The 22887-nt window shown below is 39.1% G+C and overlaps 1 protein-coding gene across 14 annotated transcripts in view; it reads right to left on the bottom strand.

Moving 5' to 3' along the window:
• Positions 1-22887, bottom strand: part of SLC4A7 (solute carrier family 4 member 7) — a 66198-nt gene that overhangs the window by 35210 nt on the left and 8101 nt on the right. For 10 of the 14 annotated variants that reach the window (XM_083405653.1, XM_083405664.1, XM_083405665.1 and 7 more), the window contains 3 exons: positions 6888-6969; positions 2244-2387; positions 260-398 (listed from right to left, as the gene is read on the bottom strand). In XM_083405653.1, the coding sequence (XP_083261779.1) occupies positions 260-398; positions 2244-2387; positions 6888-6969 (365 nt within the window). Of the gene's footprint in view, positions 1-259; positions 399-2243; positions 2388-6887; positions 6970-8646; positions 8767-14987; positions 15232-22887 lie in introns of those variants that run through there. The other 4 variants (XM_083405657.1, XM_083405663.1, XM_083405656.1 and 1 more) reach the window with 4 other exon arrangements.

Here is a 22887-nt window from a genome sequence, read left to right as displayed (position 1 = left end):
GCCTCATTTATCCTTCATTTCTCAACCACCCTACCACTTGACACCAGCACCCTTATATAAAAGTGAGCAATATCTTTTTTAAAAAATAAGCAGTAGTATCAACAGCCGTGGAGCTAGGAGAAGTATGCTTAGGTGTTAAGGAATACTTATCAGGCACTTCAAACAGATTTCCACTTGTCTTAATGTAAACTGGAGGGCCAAGTCTCTTTGTGCTGTAATCATCAGTGAGAGAATTTGACGAGGAATATCCATTGGTTACCTGGCAGTTTCTTTCCATTCATATTCTTCTCCTTCTCTAAAGCAAAGTTCATCCATTTCAGTGAATAGATCGTGGGGAATGTGTTCTTCATCATCATCCTCGGTACCCAGGATAAATTGTACCCTCTGGGATGGTGTGTCTTGATGGAAATAAGATTGTGAAGGGCACATCTTAGTTTAAGGTTTAGATTGTCAAACTCTTACCTATACCATCACACTGCTAAAAACAAAAAGACAACCACTGATGCTGGAAGTGGAAGAGAAGTTATTTTTTAACCACCAACTTTCTAGAAAAATAACACCATCTATTATTTAGATTTTAGCTCCCCATATTCCAGTGGTTCTTAGTGGGCAATGAATGTACATGAATACATACAGCTAATTTGAAACAAAACAGAGCACTGTTTGCAGAAACTCTGCAATGGCTAGGTCTCCCTGAGATCAGTTGGACTGCAGCATTTATGAAAGAGTGCCCATACAATACACACTCCAGGAATCTGTCTTGCACAAATGGATCCCATGATCAGGGTCTCCTTTTGTGCACAGGCATGTGCTAGTCCCTGGTTTACAAAGGTTTTATGAACCATTGCCAAACATACATGAGGCAAAGACTGACTGGTGCGCATGTATAACCTATTTCCCTTGGCCATATATAAGCAAGATTCTTTAAGCTGGCTCACATTAACATTAAACCATGATTCTCTTCACGCACTGCCCTCTCTTCCCCTTGTATGCTTTGACTGAGATTCTTCCACTGCAAGGGGCTGGACTAGATGACCCTTGGGGTCCCTTCCAGCTCTGCAATTCTATGATTCTACACATCTACCGTGAAGGTAGTGTATGGTCTTGAGCAAACTGTGCTTGTGTACTAGCAATATACAAAATTTGTAGAGAGAAGAATGATTGCTATGTTTCTAAATACAGGAACATTTGAAATGGTACTTAATCTTTACGCAGAAAGATTTCTTTACAAACAGAAATCATAACCGGCATAGAAAAACAGACAAAAATCCTTAACAGATAAAGGAGATTATCATGGTTTGAGAATGAAATGAAGCCTCTTGTTCCAGTACCAAGATTTCCAAACTTGATTTGAGTCTTTTTCGATTAACTCATTTCTAACTTATTAACCTTCTAGCAAAACCTTCCACTGAACAAAAATGGCAAAGGGAGCAAAATGCATTTGGATGTTAAATGGGAGTACAAACATTTAGCTCCATGTCTTTCCATGATCATAGTCACAACAATTGTCATGGATTAAACTGGACATGATCCTTCTCGGGGGGGGGGGGGGAATCCAGGGATATTAACTATTTAAAATATATATATATGAACAATCCAGGCAGAATGCATATTCTCCTGAATAATACTGAATGTTTGGTTAAGTTTGTTATATGGCTTTAATCTTGCTACAGTTTTGAGTGCATTAATAAATTGAAATTCACAAATCCAAATTCCTGAACTACTTCCTTATGGATATCAGACTCTCTCCATCATACAACTTCCTCCTTTAACATTACAACACTCATGTTACGCAATGTTTCCCCCTTTTCTCTCTTTACATTCATTTCATTATCTGTAGTCATGTACATTTCTTGTATTTAACACAAAAATCAAGTTAGCAGCCACGTAAACGTCTCTGAAACCCCACCATTTTCAAGGCTCTATATTAGAAAACAATTAAAAAGTTCTGAATCTAATCTGACTAGCCACTGACCAGATGTAATAATTTTAAGATTATGTAGCACAAGAACAGAGTGCAAGTTCTTGACGTAAAAAGTTCATAAAGAATAATAATGAGACAATAAGCTCTGCGAACATTGTATAAACACAGGCAACTAACTAATGTAATTTCTCTGGAACATGCCCATAAAACCCTACCATGCTGTCAATTATACTCTTCTTAAAAATAAATAACCAAAAACTGTGTTTTACTATATTGCTGCTTAAAGCACAATGAAAGAACTATCTTTTTTTTTTTTTACCATAGGATGGAGATTCTCGCCCATCTTCTTTGTCAGTTTCCTTTTCTTTTCTTCTTTTATGATGCTTATGTCCACGGTGCCTATGACGTCGTCGACCCTGCTTTCCAAAGGGGACGTGCACACCAATATAAACAGCTCTGTGACCTTAACCAAAATGTTATGAAACATATTAGGCATAATCAAGCAGACAACCACAGACTACATAATTGGCTTGAAATTAGGATTGGGACACGTTGTACTATACAGTACACATGAATTATCCAAAAGTTGACAAAGAGCCAATCCTGCTATTTGAGGAGCATTGTAATAATGTTCTATTTACAAGAATTTGAAGGCAACAGAGAAGTCCCAATTTGGCACAAATGGGTTTTCTTTTTTTCATTATCAGGATAGAAATAAAAACATCTTCACTGATTTTTGAACATCTAGACCCCTTTCAAGAAAAGGTTTGAACTCCTTAAAGGATGTACCAGCTCAGAAAATGAATTTGGTACAGAATAATGAGATATGTTAAGGACTTCAAACATCACCTTGCCCAACCACCAATAGATAAAGAAAAGCTGCTGCTGCTGCAACATCCACAGTAGTTTGCCAAACAGCACATAGTAATAACGTCATTAATGGTGTCGTTTTAGAATTTTTGTAGATGTTCACTACTTATTCCATTTATTACACTATTATATAAATCACATACTATGAAAACCATGTGATAATTGGTAATCTCTTTACTATCTTAGGCTACCCCAATTTCATTTTCTAGACAGAAAAGGCAGGCTTTTACATTTCCAAATACTAAAATCTGAATACATTACTGGGCCCAAAGTAGATTCAATAAGATGTTCCCTTTCCCCCACAATGTTTTTGTTGAACTGAAAGTGGCTTCACAGCTGCAAAATGACATGGAGAAATATTAAACAGGATCTCCTTGCCCCATCCTTCTATTCTGAATATCTGGAAAAACTCATGCAGTTTTTTAAAGAAAAAAACCATGTCAGTTTGAGGCTCAGGTGGCCTTAGTGGCATGGAGTGCCTTCCATCAGCTTCAGCTAGTAGCCCAGCTGCACCTCTGTCTGGACAGGAATAGCTTATCATTGCCTATGCTCTGGTAACCTCAAGGTTAGATTACTGCAATGTGTCATATGTAGGGCTGCCTCTGAAGACAGTTCGGAAACTTTAGCAGGTACAGAATTCAGCAGCCAGCTTGCTCACCAGAACAATATAGTTTGAGCATATTACACCGATTCTGGCACGACTGCACTAGCTTTCAATTAGTTTCCAGGCCCAATTCAAAGTGCTGAATTCATCAAGGACCACCTCTCCACATAAAAACTGATCCAGACCCTGTCATCACAATTTGAGGCCCTTCTTCCGTTTACCTCCTCCACAAGAGGTCCAGAGGGCAGCAACATGAGAATGGGCATTTTCTGCAGTGGCTCCCCACTTGTGGAATGCTCTCCCCAGAGAGGCTCGCCTGGCACCCTCAGAAACATTCCTCTTCTCACAGGCTCTTAGCTAGTGAAACTTGGCGGGGGGGGGGGTATTGTTTTTGTTACTATGTTTATGTATTTTTGTGTTTTTATGTTGTAAACCGCCCTCTGATGCTCGGGTGAAGGGTTAGGGAAAGAAAGAAAGAAAGAAAGAAAGAAAGAAAGAAAGAAAGAGAGAGGTGGGAAGCAGCACTGAACTCAAACATCTAAACTGGCCTGTAATGAAATTGTCAAGACCATGTGTGCTATGGTCAATGTCTATCACAATCAATAAACAGGTGTCGGTTGGAACACCGTCAAAATCGGTATTCTTCTCAACTTCAAAGCAAGTGATTTAGAACTTGCTGTAAGCCTCACCTCACTGAATTGTGGTGTTTGTTTTTTTAACTAAGTCTAGGTCAGAAAAAGAGTCCTGTTCCCAGCTGCAGCTGGCCAGCAGTTTGACATCAAACCTGGCTTCTAAGTCAAACGCAGGATGTTCGACTTCACTGCAATTTAAGCAGGAAGCAAACTTGATCACACCCACAGTTGAAAGAGAAAGAAAATAGACATTGAAAAGTAAGAAATATACACAGGAACACTGTAGAGGAACTGGTATGTGTGTGTGTAAGAATTCTTCACAAATAGATCTACTTGGGGAAAGGTCTACTAGAATGGCACACTCCAGGTGAATTTAGATAATCCTAACTCAAGTTTAAGGAACCGAGATATAAATGAGCCTTTTGCCTGTATACACAGCCTGTGTTCTCTTCTCCCCTTCGTAGTGGCCACAATGAAATAATTAAAAGGTAAAGGTAAAGGTACCCCTGCCCGTACGGGCCAGTCTTGACAGACTCTAGGGTTGTGCGCCCATCTCACTCAAAGAGGCCGGGGGCCAGCGCTGTCCGAAGACACTTCCGGGTCACGTGGCCAAAGTGACATCGCTGCTCTGGCGAGCCAGAGCCGCACACGGAAACGCCGTTTACCTTCCCGCTAGTAAGCGGTCCCTATTTATCTACTTGCACCCGAGAGTGCTTTCGAACTGCTAGGTTGGCAGGCGCTGGGACTGAACAACGGGAGCGCACCCCGCCGCGGGGATTCGAACCGCCGACCTTTCGATCGGCAAGCGCTAGGCGCTGAGGCTTTAACCCACAGCGCCACCCGCGTCCCTAATGAAATAATTAGAAGCATCTAATTAACCATAGTATCCCCTTCATCAAAAACTTGAAACTACTTCCACATTTCACCGAGGCATACTGCAAAGAAGATATGATGCCCAATGTCATTTCTGGGTATGTGGGAGAGAGGGGGGATGGAGGGGAAGAGGAACATATGCATATGTAAAAATATTAAGTAATTCCATTAAATTCCATGGTCTCAAGTCATATACAAAAAAAATCCTTATAGTCCAAAGGATACTGCTGAATTGTTAAATGACCTTCAGAAACCCCACTTCCACAATGGCTGTGTCATACTAATCCCAAGCAAAGCTTGTTACCGAATTAGCTTAATCCAATACTCAACAGCATTAATAGAATGAAGGACACTAAATTTAGTATACATAGCTCCAGAGACAGTTGTTTGGTTTAATCAGACATGACTTTATCCAAGCTTAGTTGACAAAATCCACAAATGGTATTTACCAGTTAAGGTCATTAATGGTGTCACTTTAAAATTTCTTAAAAGGTGCTCACCACTTATTCTACTGTATATACTCAGACCACACACCATGGAAAACTTATGATACGTAGAAAATAAACAAAATACATTAAAGGCAATTCCAAATCAGCTGATTTTTGCACAGCATCAGAATACACTTTAAAAAAAGCAATTCACTACTTTTTATCCAATAATTTTATATTATTACTGTATTATACCTGTAAGCTAGTAATATGCAACATAAAATCTTATATTTTAAAAAAACACCCAGAATTCTTACGCTAACAAAGGATCGTCTCATTAAAAAACCTCTACTTTCTCTGGCAACTCAATATTACAATTTCATTCTTGATTTTATTCATTCAGATATATATAATACCTCTTTTGTAAACTCATTAACTATGAAGCATAGCACTCTAGCTTCAATGGAGCCTACTTGAAACAATTTTTGCTTAAAACTGCAATCCAGCTTTGGCATTTTCTTACACATGATCAAGGATTTCTCCATTATGCTAACATGTTAAACCTACATGCACAGAGAAACGGAAGAATATTTTGCTGTCAAAGAGCAGAAATACAGATTGAAAAGTCTGCCACTATTATTAAGAACACAGTTTATAGTATCACATATCCGAGATAATAGAACTATTAAATGTAAACACGGTTACACCTGGCAAAGAAAAACCTAAGTGAAGCTAAGTAAAAGTCAAGTGCAGCCCCCTCTTCGTAAGGAGCTTTGTTTGGACTTATGCCATGGAAAAAGCAGATGGCACAAGCCATCGTTTTTCAAGGATGCATCAGGAGCCAAATTTCATAACATAAGCAAATACTAGATGACTGCTCACTTCACAAAATGGCATCATTGTCTTCTGTCCAACTAACATCTTCAAGTTCTTTGCGTGAAGTGTTCTTAGTAAAGTGTGCGCCTGAGTTTGTAGACAGCTTTCACTGTTGCACAGTGCAAGTCTCTTAATTAGATTCCTTCCTGTACGTATAGCATACTCTCTTTTACATGGTTACCTGTATGAGTTTGTTTCTCTTCCACAACCAGTTACAAATATTTTCAACATATTCAGCAAATCATAGAGAGCTTAAACCAGTAGCTATCCTAATACCCTTTAAACCATTCAACAAGCACATCCCAAGCACAGCACAACTGCAGGGATACTCTCTGACCCCTGATTCTACTCCAAACTGGAGATGATTGCAGGAGGAGTTTTTTTGGGTGTTGTGCTCTCTTGAGGTTCTCAGAGCACCTCAAATCCTGTCTCTTTCACTAGAAAGGATAGCTAAGCATAGAGCTAGAAAGGAGAAAGGGTAATTGTACCTGACCTCATCTTGCATATTGGATGCAATGCACACTAACAACTTAGGTGGAAATCCCAGGCATGACTTCAAATGGCATCAATACAACCATGCCAAACCAGATAACATAAGTGCAGCACTAGGATTCTAACATGTTTTACTTTTGAACTTGGGAAAAATAACAATCCTAACGAGACCGAAAATATATACTTACTTTCTAGTTCTTCTTTCTCAAAGTTTGTGTTGATAGTAGAGCTGATTTTGCCCGTATCCACAACAGCTTCTTCATCATGACCCTAAAAAAGACAGAGCAGACATCCAGTTTAACACTATAATCACATCTACATATTTATGTTTCCATTTTATAAATGACTATGACAAAAATTGCTTGTCATACCATCTTCAGAAGGTTAGGAACAACAGAGAACACAGGGTTATTTTCTGGAACTGCATATTCTAGTATAAGTTTTTTGGCAAATCATCATGTTGCCCAGAAAGCCCCATTTTTAATTGCCTGTCATAGTCCAACTAAATAGTTTTGTGTAAGCTTGTCTAGCATGTGAAAACAAGAGTTACTGAGTAACAGACTGTGCATCTTCTATAACAGGGAAGGGAAACTACCATGATTCAAAGGAAACATTAAAAACTTTGGGTGAAAACAAGCTTCACAAATATATCCTCTTTTTCAAGCTGTGCATTTAGCAAACAAATTTTTATAATGACCTTAGAAAGGCATTGTGTTGCACATAATATCTCTTTTTACTTCTGCCAAGTTAAACATTAAATGCATTTCCGTATTATGGATTTTGTAGCTTAAATCTGCATTAAAGTGTTTTCCATTTCGCTACTGGCTTCCAACATTTCTTAGAGTGAAGCTGTAGATATTTCTCCTTCCAAAAACCTAAGAATTAGTTGGCAATAGTGTAGCATTGCAGAGACTTAAGATTCGGAATGGCAAGAGGGAGGAAGAGAAAGAATCATACTCAAAAAAACCTGAAAGCCAAGAGGCACAAAATCCACAGTTCCAATCACGGCTTAGCCAAAAACTCATTGGGCAGATTTACGCAAATAACTACCTCTCTGCATCAGGCCCTTATGGGGATGAAGTGGGTTCAAGACAACCCATACACATTGAAAGGTTGCAGGGCTGCACAAGCCATCCCTGTCCCTCCTCCCATACTACTAATGGGCCTGGCGATCACATACCCCCATCATCACAAATTTGGTGTAAGTGAAAAATAGTCAATATTGATAAATAGGGCCTGATGAGCTGGACCCAAGGGTACTAAAAGAGTTTGCAGATGTAATCTCAGAACCTCTGTCTATAATCTGTGAGTATTCTTGGATAATAGATAAGGTCCCTGTGGACTGGAGGTGGACAAACGTTCCCATCTTCAAAAAGGGGAGAAAGAAGACGTAGGTAACTACTGACATAGATACCAGGTCCTAGAATAGATAATTAGAAAGCCGGTCTGTGAGCTTTTAGAAAAGAATGCTGTGATTACTAAGACTCTGCACAGGTTTCTCAAAAACAAGTTATGCCATATATATAGAGAGTGCATTCCACTCTAAGGCAAAAATCCTGCTTGTATCATATAATGTAGCAATAGAAACAGCTAAGATGCTCAGAATATTTCATTTATTTAGTGAGTGCATGACTCTCTACACGGTATTAAGAGAACAAATCCTTGCTCTCAGGAGCTTACAGTCTAAAATGTGACATAAGGGAGACCCCACTAGAAATAGAGGCTATGCCAAGGGTGGGCAAACATTGAGGGCAATATAGATACATATAGATATAAATAGATAAGATAGATCTATACATACACACACACACGAGAGAGATAGATTCTTCCCCTTGTTACTACCTCTCTCTCTCTCTATACACACACACACACTCTCTCTCTCTCTCTCTAACTAAGCCTTAAGTATAACTAAAATTATTAAATGCAGATTCTTCCCCTCATTACTACCTCTATTTCCAGCATTTTTGCCTCAGAGTGGAATGCAGTCTTCTCTACAAAAGATAAGATTCTTTTCTTCTAGAAAAAAACCGTCATGAGAGTGCATCTTGCAAATACTGCTAGATACCCCTAAAAGGAGAATGCCAGGAAAAAAGTTCATTTTTAGGTTACATATAAAGTTATGACATGATTCACAATCATGACTGCATGCTTGGTAGTGTCACAAGAGAGAGAATTCTTGGTGGCTGCTCACTCCTTAAGAGAAAATAGACTGGCTCCCTCCTGGTTGTCCTTCCACCAGCAGATGAAGACTTCGTCGTTCTAACAGGCCTTCGAAAACAAATTGCTTTTAATGAAAAGACTGGTGCCATGATGTTTTTATTATAATTATCAGTACAGTTTTAATATATTTTATATATGCATATAATTTTTAATTCTATCAATTATTTGTGTTTTCATGGTTTTTCCCTATGTGTTTAGTAGCTCTTATTTTTATCTGCAAGCCACCTTGAGTCCCGTCAGGGAAGAAGACAGGTATAAATAAATATATATTTTTTATTTTTAATCAGTCATCTGCGCATACCAGGAGATGAGAACCTGTGACCCTCCAGATGTTGCTAGACTACAACTCTCATCCTCTTTGACCACTAGCTATCTAGGGCTGCTGGACAACTGGACTCAACAGCATTTGAAGAACTACAGATTCACCATTCTTGCCATAGGCTATGGTATCACCTAAGAAAAGGTTTAATTATGTAGCATTTTTAACTCTTGTGTGAATTCAGATTAAAATGTTTTTATCTATTAACTTTTAAACTCCTACCAGCTTTTTTACGCTTTAAAAAGCAGAGCACACAATTAACTACATTTTCCCCCGTACCATTAATGATCATTAATGTTCTGTGGCACGTGTGTCAAGTGTGTCTGGCTGCTAACCAGAAGGTTGGTAGTTCGAGCCCACCCAGGGATGCCTGTGGACAGGATTCCTGTACTACCAAGGGTTGAATTAGATGACTCTTGGTGTCCCTTCAAACTCTACAATTCTATGATTCTATGCTTCTTGCTATTCAATGCTAATGCATTTAAGAACTTTAAAAATAAGTAGTGCAATGTTCAAAACAAGATCTTAAAATACTTTGGACAAATACTAAAGTACAGTGGTATCTCTGGATGCGAATGGGATCCGTTCCGGAGCCCCGTTCACATCCTGAAGTGAGCACCACCTGCATATGCGCGTCGTGATTCGCTGCGTCTGCGCATGACGTCATTTTGAGCGTCTGCGTATGCACGAGCGATGAAACCTGGAAGTAACGCATTCTGTTACTTCCGGGTCGCTGTGGAGCACAACCCGAAAACACTCAACCCGAAGCTACTTTAACCCAAGGTATGATTGTATATTAAGGTTAGATGAGGGGTGCATAAAGCACCACAAATTTAAGATGGCCACAACTACAGCCAACCAAAGACAACCAACCACACCCTAGGCCATCCCCAATCTCTCTCACCACCAAGGAAATACAGCAAGCGAATAGTAAAAGAACCCACATGTGACACTGAAACAAAACCCCACACATACACTAAGAATAGAAGCATTGCCACCCCACCCCACCCCACTCACCATTTCCCCCCCCTCTCTTTTCTTCCTAACCTAACATTGTATGCAATACTAAAGTCTCACAACAAATGAAACTGATCTGTAGAAAACACAACTTGAAAAACTTGAAAAAAGAGACAATGCACGTATTTTTGTGAACTAAGAAATCTTTAATATTTTTATTTTTAAAAAAGATAACCACAACTAAGTGGAGCCAATGTTGAGACATTACCAAATGATGAAGTTGTCTTATTAACTCAGAGAAGGCAAAAACAGCCTACATAAATTCTCGTTTCAGGTTGGAGTCATAAAAATGTTCTAATTCAGGAGGAAGGACTGAAGGCTAATTATTTCTCAGTTGTATGGTTCCACAAGCTTTTACATTTGTATTTGTATTTACATTTCCCTCTCTTATTTGGTTATTAATACTACCATTTGATGATTAATTTTCAATACACTATGAGGTTTGATTATTGCAATGTTGCTTTAATTAAAGGCAACGAAACTGCTTACACTATGCCAGAGGGGGGAAATGTGTTTTAGAATGCTGTTTATACCAACATTGTAATTTTGACAAATATGAAACAGGCATTCTTTGCCAGCTCGCTCATAAAGAAGTGGCCTTCAAAATGATACCATGTGAAAGCAGCCTGTCTATAGATTAGATTACTGAAAGGCATGTGTGCCCTTGTAAACCTTCCCAAGGCATTAAAGACATGCCTGTTTTTAAAAATTACAATACAAATACACTGAGATTGAGACTGAGATTATGCCATGAAGTAATAGTAGCCTTAATCCCATTCTTAATGTTTTTTGTCAAACAACTTGAAATTAACAAAGCTCTGAGTTAGGAACTAATTTTCTGTTTAAACTATAATCCTTAGTCTTCAATATACTATATCTGTTGCTATAAACAGAACTTAGTCACATAGGTTTCCAATACTTAATAACGTGCAAGTAAAACTCGCTCAACACATTGCTGAATTTGCAGCTTTCTAGGACACATCATGAAAGTCACCTTCTGCTCTGTGTCTCTCTTACTATACTTATCTGTGTCTGAAAAGTATGTAACTGAAAGCTAGTGAGGTTTATACAAACCTATTTAACTTCCCGAGTAGTCCAATTCCATGCAGAAAAAGGATTGACTCATCAGAAAGCTGAATAAGAGGGGCTTTGCAGTCTTTACAAGCTGTTACATGTTCTGACACAATAGAATTAGGCAAAAATTTAACTTAAATAAAGACCCGTTTGCTGAAAAAATGCAGCATGATAGGTAATATGGTGACCAATAATTTCTCTAGTACTTTTTAAAGCTGTTTAAGATACTGGATCTTACAAAATCATTTGGTAGTGAATTTCATAACTATGTATCATGCTAAAAACCTTCAACCTGCTGCCAATCAGCTTCATTGCATGACCCGGAGTTTTAGTATTGTTGAAGGAAAACAACTTTCTCTCTCTTCATACTGTTCAAAATGTTATCCATCTCAAGCAAAGCTGCCCCATTTGTTGTCTTTTTTAAAAAAAACAAAAACAAAAAACTGCCCCAATTAATATTAGCCTTCCCTTGTATAGAAGATGCTTCAACATAATAAACTGTTGTTCCAGGCATTTTTCCACAATTCCAGGAATGTTTTCCTGGTTGTCGCAGTCCAGATAAACTTATGGATTTTTTGTGCCATTACAATCAGCTTTGCACTTACTTACATCAGTCATGTCAGACGGCACTCCTAATTTGCATTCATCTTACTGTGTTTGTAAGCTTCTGACATCATAGCTCCCACCTGAGGTTACCACAAGACATTTTAACACTGAAGCAAATATAAGGGGAAATAGGGAAGGAGTTTCTCATTGTCTTTGCAATTCCTACTGAGATGAAACAGACTGGAATCTGATTCTCTGAAGGCAATAGAACTAAATCAGAACAGAGACAGAAAGGAGAAACTAAGAGGATCCATAAAATGCAGAAACACTTTGAAGTATGCATTTTCACCAACCATTTGCACTGTTTAATATTAATCAGCGAGTCTTCTAAGAAAAGTAAGATACCTTAAAATAAATGTAAGTTTATTCTGATCAAAGCATGTCCTTAATTTGATTAGCATTCTCAAATAACTTTAAGTGTTCTACCATCACTTTTAAAAACACCACAACTTTTAATTGAACTAATGCTGTCAGCTGAAAGGATGCTCATCTAACAGATGTGTAATGTAAAACTAAAGTTGTTGTAATAATTTTTGCTTTGTGAAAAATGCACACTAAACTACCTACATTAAAGGCAAAAAGTAGCATTACACTTAAGGCCAATTCATCGGATACCTGTACATGTTTATATTTGACAGGGATTTCACCAGGGTGTATGTTATGACAGCAGAAATCAGCAAGTACACGCTTTTACACACTTGTATTTAAGGCATGGCAATCCACCCCCATCCCACTATGCCAGGCAGTAAGGGGTTTGGACTCAGAAGAAAATCTGCTGAACAGGTGGCCACAATGCATGCTGGAGGGTTATTCACCAGTGGAAATGTAAGGAGGTGTGTGTTAATCTGAATTTATGATATGGTTTATCTCAGCAGATCATGACTTAAGTATAAGATTGACAGAACTCTAATATGACATGAGACCCTTCATGATAAGCTTTGGTGACCATGGAAAAAGCCAGACTCCAGCCTCTTGCTGAAACGCATTTTGGGCATATCCTGCCTTCACCCACATCTGACCAGAAGATTAACACATGCAAATTTTGTTTTCAAGTACATGATACTCAACTCCTCAGTGAGATCCATCCCCACAATGGTAAGGTGATTTAAAGGCAGATGGCAGGCAGAGATGGGCAGGTGCAGATACCATCAAAGTCTTTCACCCTTTTGTTAAGCAAACAGGAACAGGATGACCAAAGATGGGCAAGGTGAGAACTAGGCAGGAAAGTCTGGAAGAGATTATGGAAATGGTAGGAATCAATCATTTCACAGACCCTTTCCCTCTCCACTAGTATGCCTTGGCAAAAGGGTATTTTAAAAAACCTATTAGATTCAAATACTAGTTGGCTTCATAGCTCCAACAGGATAGTACTTAACCAGCGCTCCCCAGGTCTCAACACACTGCTGCTTCACTTTAAGGACAAGCATACTTTCGTTTCCCTACTCCTTCTAGCACAGGTTTAGGGCAGCTTCTGTAGGGCTTTTAGAATAAGGGAACCTTTTACTCTTTAATTAAGGTGAGTATGTAATGTAATTTGCTACCTGCGTAGCCTGTAACTTTGCTGTCTAAGCAACAGTTTCATATATATTCTGTCGCTCCTGTTTTATATAATAAACCAAGCTTCATTTCTTTGAGTGGGAGCTTCTTGTGGGCATAAGATTAAGGGTTAAAGCACATCCATAACAAGCACACGTTATAACTCCAGGAAAAGATCCTAAACCTCTCAGCAGTGAACATGAGTGCTGGCTGTGCACATGCGGATCCATGTACACACTCGTAACAGAACGGCATGAAACAAGGGCAGGGAGGAGGCAGGGCTGTGCTGGCCTGGAATGAACTGGATTACAAGCTGTTTTCATGGCTCTTGCTGGCAAGTATCAAGCCCAATCATGCTGCTGCGGCTGCTGCCACCAGCCCTGCCCCCCTCCCCGCAAGTGGCTGGGTAGCAGATGTGGCAGTGGCTGTACCACTACACAAGGCTCCACTGGCAGGCAGGGCTGGGGTTAGGATAGCAGCCTAAAACTTAAAGACCACCTTTCTATCATCCAGTGCACAAGCAGAAACATTAAAAAAAGACCTTACAAATATGGACAGATTTTACCTGATTTTATGTTACAATTGTTCATGTAACAAAAGCTGATATACCACTGAGAAACTTTCTAAGATTCTCAAACCTATTTTCTTTACATGCAGCCACATGGAAAATCTTTTAACATGACGAAGGGTTAGACTTAAATCATACTAAATCGATATCCAAGTTAGCAACCACATTATCTACTACAGCAAGATATATTCCTAGAAGACAGCAAAACAGAATAAGTGGGGAATGAAAAGTGAAGTCCAGGAGACTACTGGAATCAGACATGTTTTTTAAATGTTGGATACCTCCATATTGATAAGTCACTTAAGTAAAGCTATCTAGGCATGTTCTGCAACTTCTATCAAATATGGAACTCAGGAAGCTTTTTCTCACTAACTTTAAACCATACTGTTTTCCAATTAAATAGTTAACCTCTACTGAACATGATACTGAGAAAAATACCTATGATACTAGTTTCACAAAGAATGCTGATGAGCTTCTAATCCTGATTATGTACAGATGACCTGCCAAGAATCTTACATAGTCAAAAGTTTACTACAGACTTAACAAAAATTGTTATAATATGGTGCATAAAGGAGAGAAGGGTGCTAAGAAAGTTTAGTGGAAGGTATGTTTAGACAAGAAACCTGTAATTTCACAATACACTACTTTTAACACATTTTAGTACAATTTCCTAACATACATTAATCCTGAAAAAATCTGCCCTCTCTAAAGAAATGAGTTAATAAGTAGTACTATTAATTGTATTTGAGTCAAAGGTTTCAGTCACATACATTATAAAGCTAAAGGAGTTTATAAAAAGACTATATAGCTAAATTTGTGTGTATTTTAAACCCTGATATTACAAAGGTTTTCAAGACAATTATTTACACAATCTGACATACAAGAGTGAATATCGTGAGTTCTGTTCTAGCCACTTTAAAATGTTATTTCTTTGAAAGAAGTATTTACCAGCTCCTTGTCTATATGTGTTCCTTCCATGCTGATGCTGAAGAAATGGAGAATGCCCTTGTGCAAGTTTGCAGTGCTATGAGCCTGAAGAAACCAGACCACACATAACTACTTTATAACAGTACAGCCAACACAGATGTACAGCTGTATAAATCACTCTGTTGCAGCCAGTTATCTTGTAAAGATACTTAGTCTTCCAGGCCAGTAACTACACCCAGCACAGGTCACATAATAACAGAATTGAGGAACATGGCATGCCTTCAATTCCCACCAAGGGAACACCAAAAAAGGAATTGAAACTATGTGGTTTGTGACTTAACGTTTAGCTACAGTAGTAGCTAAAAACGGCCTGCAATATGAATGTTTTGCTGTTAAGGCCCAAGGTTTTATCGTCACTGTGTTTGACTCAAATCCCCAAACTAAAAAAGGTCTCAAACACTGTACACATTTATATATTCATAAAAGCCAATTTTCTAGTTACGTTGAGCCTGAAAAGCTCTCTTGGGGATCTATAAAAAGTACTGCAGGTGGGAGGGTGGAGGAAGGAAGATCAATTCCCATTACAGAGCAGATGCCAAGAATCATTTTTCAAACTATAGCTTCTAAGGAACGAAATATAAGGTACAAGTTCCTACATACATATGTTTAGTTTGCACATAACACTAAACCATTTGATAGATACATGAGCAGGCTTCTGTGCTCTCCCCCTCCCCTTTCCTCCTCCCACGTAGACAGGAAGAGGACTCTGCTAAAAACTATCCTGTCGTTATGTAAGAAACCAAAATTGTGGTTTATAACTAATTTTGGTCTTCTTAACAATACACTTTCTTGCCCCAGAGTTTAAGAACATAAGGCTGACATCCAATTCTTATAGCAGCCAATCAGATGCCTATAGGAAGCCCACAAGCAGGCCATCAGTGCAACAGCACTCTGCCCATCTGAGATTACCAGCAACTGGTAATCAGAGGCATATTGCTTCTGACAGTGGAGGCAGAACATAGTCAAAATGGCTAGAAACCAATGACAGCCTTACCCTTCATGATTTTGACCTAATCAAGTTTCAAAGGCATCCAACTTGGTGGACTTCACTACCTCTATAAAATGGTGATGAATTAAATGAATGAAATGATTTTTAAATAATAATAATAATTTTATTATTTCTATGCTGCCCATCTGACCAGGCTGGCCCAACTACTCTGGGCAGCTCCCCAAAAAAAAAATTTAAAAACATGTTACTGTAAAAACCAAGCCTTTTAAATATTTATATAACAAACAATTTTGTGTGTGTGTGTTGAATTTCATAGCACTATGGCCACTGCTCCTAATTGGTTTAACAACACTTACATCCCATACCAGGTCCTCAGTTTCACTTAAGATTAAGTCCAAGGTCACTGACTGGTTCCATGAGAAACTATTCTAGGACACAATCATTTAGGGTATCAAGAAATTTTTATCTCTTCGTCATGACTGTGACACATGTAGCCAGTCTACATTAGAGTATTTGAAGTCACTTATTACTACATTGGGACGCGGGTGGCGCTGTGGGTTAAACCACAGAGCCTAGGACTTGCCGATCAGAAGGTCGGCAGTTCGAATCCCCGCGACGGGGTGAGCTCCTGTTGCTCAGTCCCTGCTCCTGCCAACCTAGCAGTTCGAAAGCACGTCAAAGTGCAAGCAGATAAATAGGTACCGCTCTGGTGGGAAGGTAAACTGCATTTCCGTGCGCTGCTCTGGTTCACTAGAAGCGGCTTAGTCATGCTGGCCACATGACCCGGAAGCTGTACGCCGGCTCCCTCGGCCAATAAAGCGAGATGAGCGCCGCAACTCCAGAGTCGGCCACGACTGGACCTAATGGTCAGGGGTCCCTTTACCTTTACCCTATTACTACATTACATCCTATTTTTCATGCCTTCTTGATTTCATTCTCCATCTCAAGATCAACCTGGGTGTTTTTTTCACTGGACAATAGTACTAATTATTCTTTGGGCCTGGTATTTCCACCACAGCAACTCTGTGGAGTCTGCCCTTTTGAGGATTTCTATCTTGCTGGACTTTATGCCCTCTTTGAGGTATGGGATTACAGCACCTCCAGCACAACCTTCCCTGTCTTTCCTATATACTTTTAAACAGAGATAACCAGGTCTAACAGGTTTCTCCCCCCCCCCCCAGTCCACCAAGTTTCCCTTATGTCCATTATATCTATGCTCTTCTCTCAAAACAAAAGACTCTAGCTAATGTCCATTTTGGCTCACAGGCTTCCAGCAGTAGCATATAAACACCCATAACTAGTGTGTTTGGTCTTTGGAATATGGGTTTTACCCTATGGTGCCTTTGCTTCTCTAATAGTTAGCATGTGCCCCTGCTTTCTCAATGCCTCACTGTACCCATCCCCCATTTGAAAAATGATAAACATTTTACTCCTCATCCCTGGAATGAAATGGCCCCCACCCTATTAGTTTAAAGGCTGCTCTGCCACATTTTTTATTTTAAGGACCAAATGCAAAACAAGAAGTAACCATAATGTTAACCAAGGACCAGGTTATTATATTACTAATACCTGGTTCTTAAACTAGATTCCTAAAATAGAATGGAACATTTTATAAACACAGCCTTAAAAGGCTACACCGAAAAAGGATAACTGTTTAACGAGTGCATTTTTTACAAAGCCAAATTTCAAATCTGCACATTTGCTATACCACACATAAATATACAGTAATGCAAGGCTGAGAAGTATGACGTAACCTTTACAGTTGGGGCTGTTTAATTATTGTTTATAATACTTATAAACCACTTCAAAAAATTTAAATCCCAGAATGATATACAAAAGTATATCTATGTGTGTGTGTGTGTGTGTGTGTGTGCACGTGAGCAAATATCTATTGTCAAACTTAAAACAAATGGTGAATTCCCTTAAAAATAAAGAGTTTTTAGATACTATAATGTCAACTAATAAATTGAATGATGGTACATCATCAGCTTTCAAAGGAGTGGAGCGGGGTGGGATGAACACACAGAGACACACATATACCTTCACAAGGTGACACACATTCTGGACAATGTCAGAAAAATTCAGCACCAGTGCTGAACATTGCTTTTTGTTTGTCAAGTGAATGCTCAGTCTTTCATAAGTTCCTACAGATGTGAGAACTACTTTTGTTGAAGGCTTTCAAATATCACTTGCTTCCTACTTCTACCTAGACCAATGTGGTACTGCCGGAACTACTTCTCCATCTCCTCAAAAAAAAAACAAAAAAAAAAAAAAACACAAATAAACCCCAGAGAGAATAAAGGTTTTAAGACTGTCACAAAACAATACAGGCATGATAGAAAGAATCAAAAAGCCTGGTTCTGAAGTCCTCTACTGATCCACATACAGTCCTCATAGCTGTTCACTCTGTTATGCCACAGAGTAAAGGAAATGACAGAAGAGCCAAGGCATTCAGACAATTTTCAAACCGAGGGAAAAGACTGCTTTTGAAAGCTAGGTCCACATGACATTGCTGTGCTCATTTAATGGAATAATTGAGTTGTTGCCACTGCCTACCTTAGTAAGTTGACTTGCACACTTTTATTCTTATCTGCCTATACTTATCTACCGAAATTATCCCAGTATGAACTTCTGAACCAGAGAGTGAAGGTTCTTGAAAACAAGTATTTTAAAAGTGCTAAAACAATAACAGAAGGAATATGATATATACAATTTTATACAGGGTAATTGACTTTTGGGAAATGTTGCTCATTTTTGTCCACTCTTTTAATATATGCCAATACTGATAAACAGCACAAGAGTTGAGTGATAAATGTGATATATAGTTTATAAATGAAATGAAATGTGTTGAACCGCTTATTTTCAAACATATGTTTCTACTAATAAACTATTTCTGTGAGTTTTGTTTGGCTTTACTCAAGTTTTTTGAAATATATGAAATACCTTCATGTTGTAAGGCACTGTTCTAAACATTTGGAGGTACATTTGATGAACAACAAAATGATTATTTGTTTGCTGCATTTATGTCCCACCTTTTTCTCCAAGGACCCAGTGGTGTAGCGTGGGGGGTGCAGGGGGGGCCGGCCGCACCGGGCGCAACATCTGGGGGTTAGGGTTAGGGGGCGCAAATCCAAGGATTAGGGGGCGCAAATTACTTGCCTTGCCCCGGGTGCCGACAACCCACGCTATGCCACTGCAAGGACCACAAGGTAGCATACAAGGACCTCCCCACCTCACTTAATCCCCACCAGAACCCTTTGAAATAGGGTAGGCTGAGAGGCAGTGGCTTGCCCATGGTCACCAAGTGAGCTTCATGGCTGAATGGGGATTGACAATTCATCCCTGTACACTGCCAGTGCTTGCATTTCCTTTATGAAAGAAATGTTTTTACACATTTCGGTTTTTAAATACTGGGTGGGTAGACTCACCAACTATAAAGTCAAATGAAAGTATTAATCAAATAGCACATGCACAGGAATTATTTCCAACATTATAAAAATATATATACTATTGATGGCCTTGGGGACATTATAAAGAACATTTCCCAATATGTAATTCAGAAATCAGAAACCAAAGGTCCATTCTTTGGTATATGGGCTGGTACTAGGTAAATAGACTGACAGACAGAATGGCACAGGACCAGTACCAGCTCTATAGGTAGGAAAATGGCACTAACGGTCCATTCTTTTCCATGTGGGCCAGTACTAGGTAAATAGGAATTTGGTTGTCAGACAGAATGACACAGGGCCAGCCCCATCCCTATAGGCAAATAATACAAAATTAATTTCGAATGGCTGGTGGTCACTATAATCAGAGACTGACAAGCGTGTGAGCAAGAACAGCTATATAATTAACTACGCAGCTCTAGTGAGTGAAATATGTAAAAATTTCCATTTTGGCCTTTGGGGGCCCTTGCTGTTTAGCAGCATATAATTAGATTTGTAAAAGGTCTGATATACCCGCTAAATTGATTTTAGTGTCTCTTGAACTGGAGAGGGAAGTGGGGGAAGAACCATTGTCCTTCAATTCAAAACATGCCACTGCCTTGTCTAGGGTATTCAAATATAGGCAAGAGTAATAGCCAAGAGTAATTAGAAATTGCATATCATATAATCTGATTTTAAGAGTCTATTTTTCACTACACTAAGCAGCTTGCAGTTTCCAAAACGCTGCTTAAGTAGATTCCATTACAGATGATTAATTTAAGTGAACACTAGCAGCAGTGTGACTTGAAGAAAGATAGTGCAGATACACTGAATGCATCAAGTCTCAACAAAGAGTGAAACAAATAGATTTTGTTCTTATAGAACTAGGTCAATCAGCAGAAGCACTTTTTGGCATTTCCAGCTTGGTCCTCCTTTCATCACTGTGACAGAACATACTGTACTAAGCTACTACTACTTCAGGAGTTAGGAATAGACTCTGTTTAGCCTAGGCCTGTGCCACTTTAGCTTTACACTCAATAAAAATAAAGAGAACTCAACACACAATGTGTTCCTCTGAAGTATTGCTGATAGTCTATCCCAAGCTTTCCTCTGAACCAGAGTACAACTCTAGACCTCAATTTCAAGCATGTTCTTTTGTGCACTAATCTAAATGTCATACAAATTGTCATATGAACTAAATGCATTCACCAGACATTCAAAATTTGAAAACATGAGTGCAGTTCTTAATTGCTTCTACAATCTCCCCTGACTAGGCAAAAGTGATTATTGCCAGAGCAAACAATAAATTATTTTCTTAAGAATATCATCAGAGCTGCTGAAGGAAAAGAACTGTCAGATAATGTCAGCCGCTCCTTTTCTCAATCTCCTGGCAACATAAAGCTAGCCTCAAGAATAAGCATCTTTTACCCTGCTGATATTCTGACCACCTATGGAAGCAAGGCATTCCTCTTTTCTTGATTACAAACACACACTTTCACATTCATATAAATGGTTTCTCATTAGATCATCTGAAGAAAGCCTTGAGACTTTATTTCAGTATATTTTGAATCCAAAATACTGCATATGCTGTTCATCACTATATTAAATATTCTATTGAATCCCATTGCTCATGAAGAATTAGTATCAAGCAATATTTTTAAATCACCTTTTTTTTTGCTATCAACACTTAACACTACAGTCTGAAGAGGAACCACCACACATCCATATGTACCAGAAACAAGGAAGCAAGTAATAATTTGGAATCATTATACAAAAGCTATTTGAATGCCTGTGATATGTTTCCAGTCACATTCCAAACACATATTTTATACACAAGCAGATATTTTAAAGAACACAATGACCCCACTTGCACTTAACACTAAGCTAAACCAGGGTTTGGCAGTAATGTGCAGGTTGCTCAAGCAAAGATCAAAGCTCTATTGCTCCTCACTCAGGTGTTCTGCGCTCAGCCGTTCTGCTCTCATGCTACCCAGGGAAAAGCCATGGTTTGGTAAAGCATTGCACCTGAATGTTGGGAGTGAGACAAGCAAGTCACAAGCTGTAAAAAAAGTTTGTTCTTGCCTTATCACTTGGAGTTTGTCTGAAGGTACAAACCACAAGCCTGGGTTTGAACACAATGCTAAGACAAATCATGGCTCAGAAGGAGCACTGTGGCTGCAAAATTTGCTCCAACAACCTGCATGTATTCTCATTCATGCTAAGTCATGGTTTGGCTTTCTGTGCTAACTAGATCACTTCCTAGGTTCATTACCTGTTGCAGCACCCTTTCTGCTATTAGCACAAGTGCACTTCAATTTCCATAGATGTCAAACTAGTTAAGTTTTATTTGTAGTTGAAGTATGATCCATGTATCCTGTCCACACACACTTTAAGTACCCCACAACACGCTGAAGGCTTTATATATGAAGAAAAGAATAGCTGTATCTATTCACAAGTATGGCTTATTGCCATGACCAAGATACTAGCTTCAGGAGTGCCAAGTGTGCAGTGTAATCTGACACATCTACAGTGGTACCTCGTTTTGAGTCCGTCCCGTTTAGGGTCCACTTTGTCCAACGTCTGTGGCAAACCCGGAAGTACCGGAACTGGGTGCTTCCGGGTTTGCCGCATGCGCAGAAGTGCTAAATCACGCTTCACGCATGCGCAGAGCAGCACTTTGTTGAGTGTCCCTTTCATTGAGCATCCAGGGCTCCGGAACAAATCCCAGACGCAAAGGGAGGAACAACTGTACTCAGAAGTCAAATCAGAGACTCACAAAACTGTAGAGCTGGAAGGGATCCCTGAGGGTCATGTAGTCCAAATCCCTGTGCAGGAATCTCAACTAAATCATGCATGACAGATGGCCATCCGGCCTCTGCTTAAAAACCTCCAAGGATGAAGAGTCCATCACTTCTCATGGGAGACTGTTCTACCGTCGAACAGCTCTTAGTGACAGAAAGTTCTTCCTGTTCCTTATGTTTAGTGGTAATGTATATTCTTGTAACTTGAATCTATTATTTCGGGTCCTAGCCTCCAGAACAGGAGAAAACACTCAATACTCCATGTGACTGCCCTTTAGATACTTGAAGGTTGCTATCATATATGTTCTCAGTCTCCTCTTTACCAAGCTAAACAGATCCAACTCCCTCAACTGTTCCTCATAAGGCTTGGTTTCCAGACTCTTGATTATCTTGGTCAACCTCCTCTGCACACATTCCAGCTTGTCAATATCCTTCTTAAATCATAGTGCCCAAAACTGGAGACTGTACTCCAGGTATGGTCTGTTTGACCAAGGCAGAATAGAGCAGGACTATTATTTCCCTTGGTCAGGACACTATACTTCTGTTGATGCAGCTTAAAATAACATTAGTTTTGTTGTTGTTGTTGCTGCAGCATCATATTATAGACTCATGTTAAACTTGTGATCTATTAAGACCCCTAGATCCTTTTCACAAGTCCTACTGGTAAACCAGATGTCACAGAATCA

The sequence above is a fragment of the Podarcis tiliguerta genome (genome assembly GCF_965153285.1).
Source record: "Podarcis tiliguerta genome assembly, chromosome: 12".
Classification (NCBI taxonomy): Eukaryota; Metazoa; Chordata; class Lepidosauria; order Squamata; family Lacertidae; genus Podarcis; species Podarcis tiliguerta.
The sequence above is the reverse complement of the archived record's forward strand: the minus strand, read 5'-3'. Positions and strand labels throughout refer to the sequence as shown.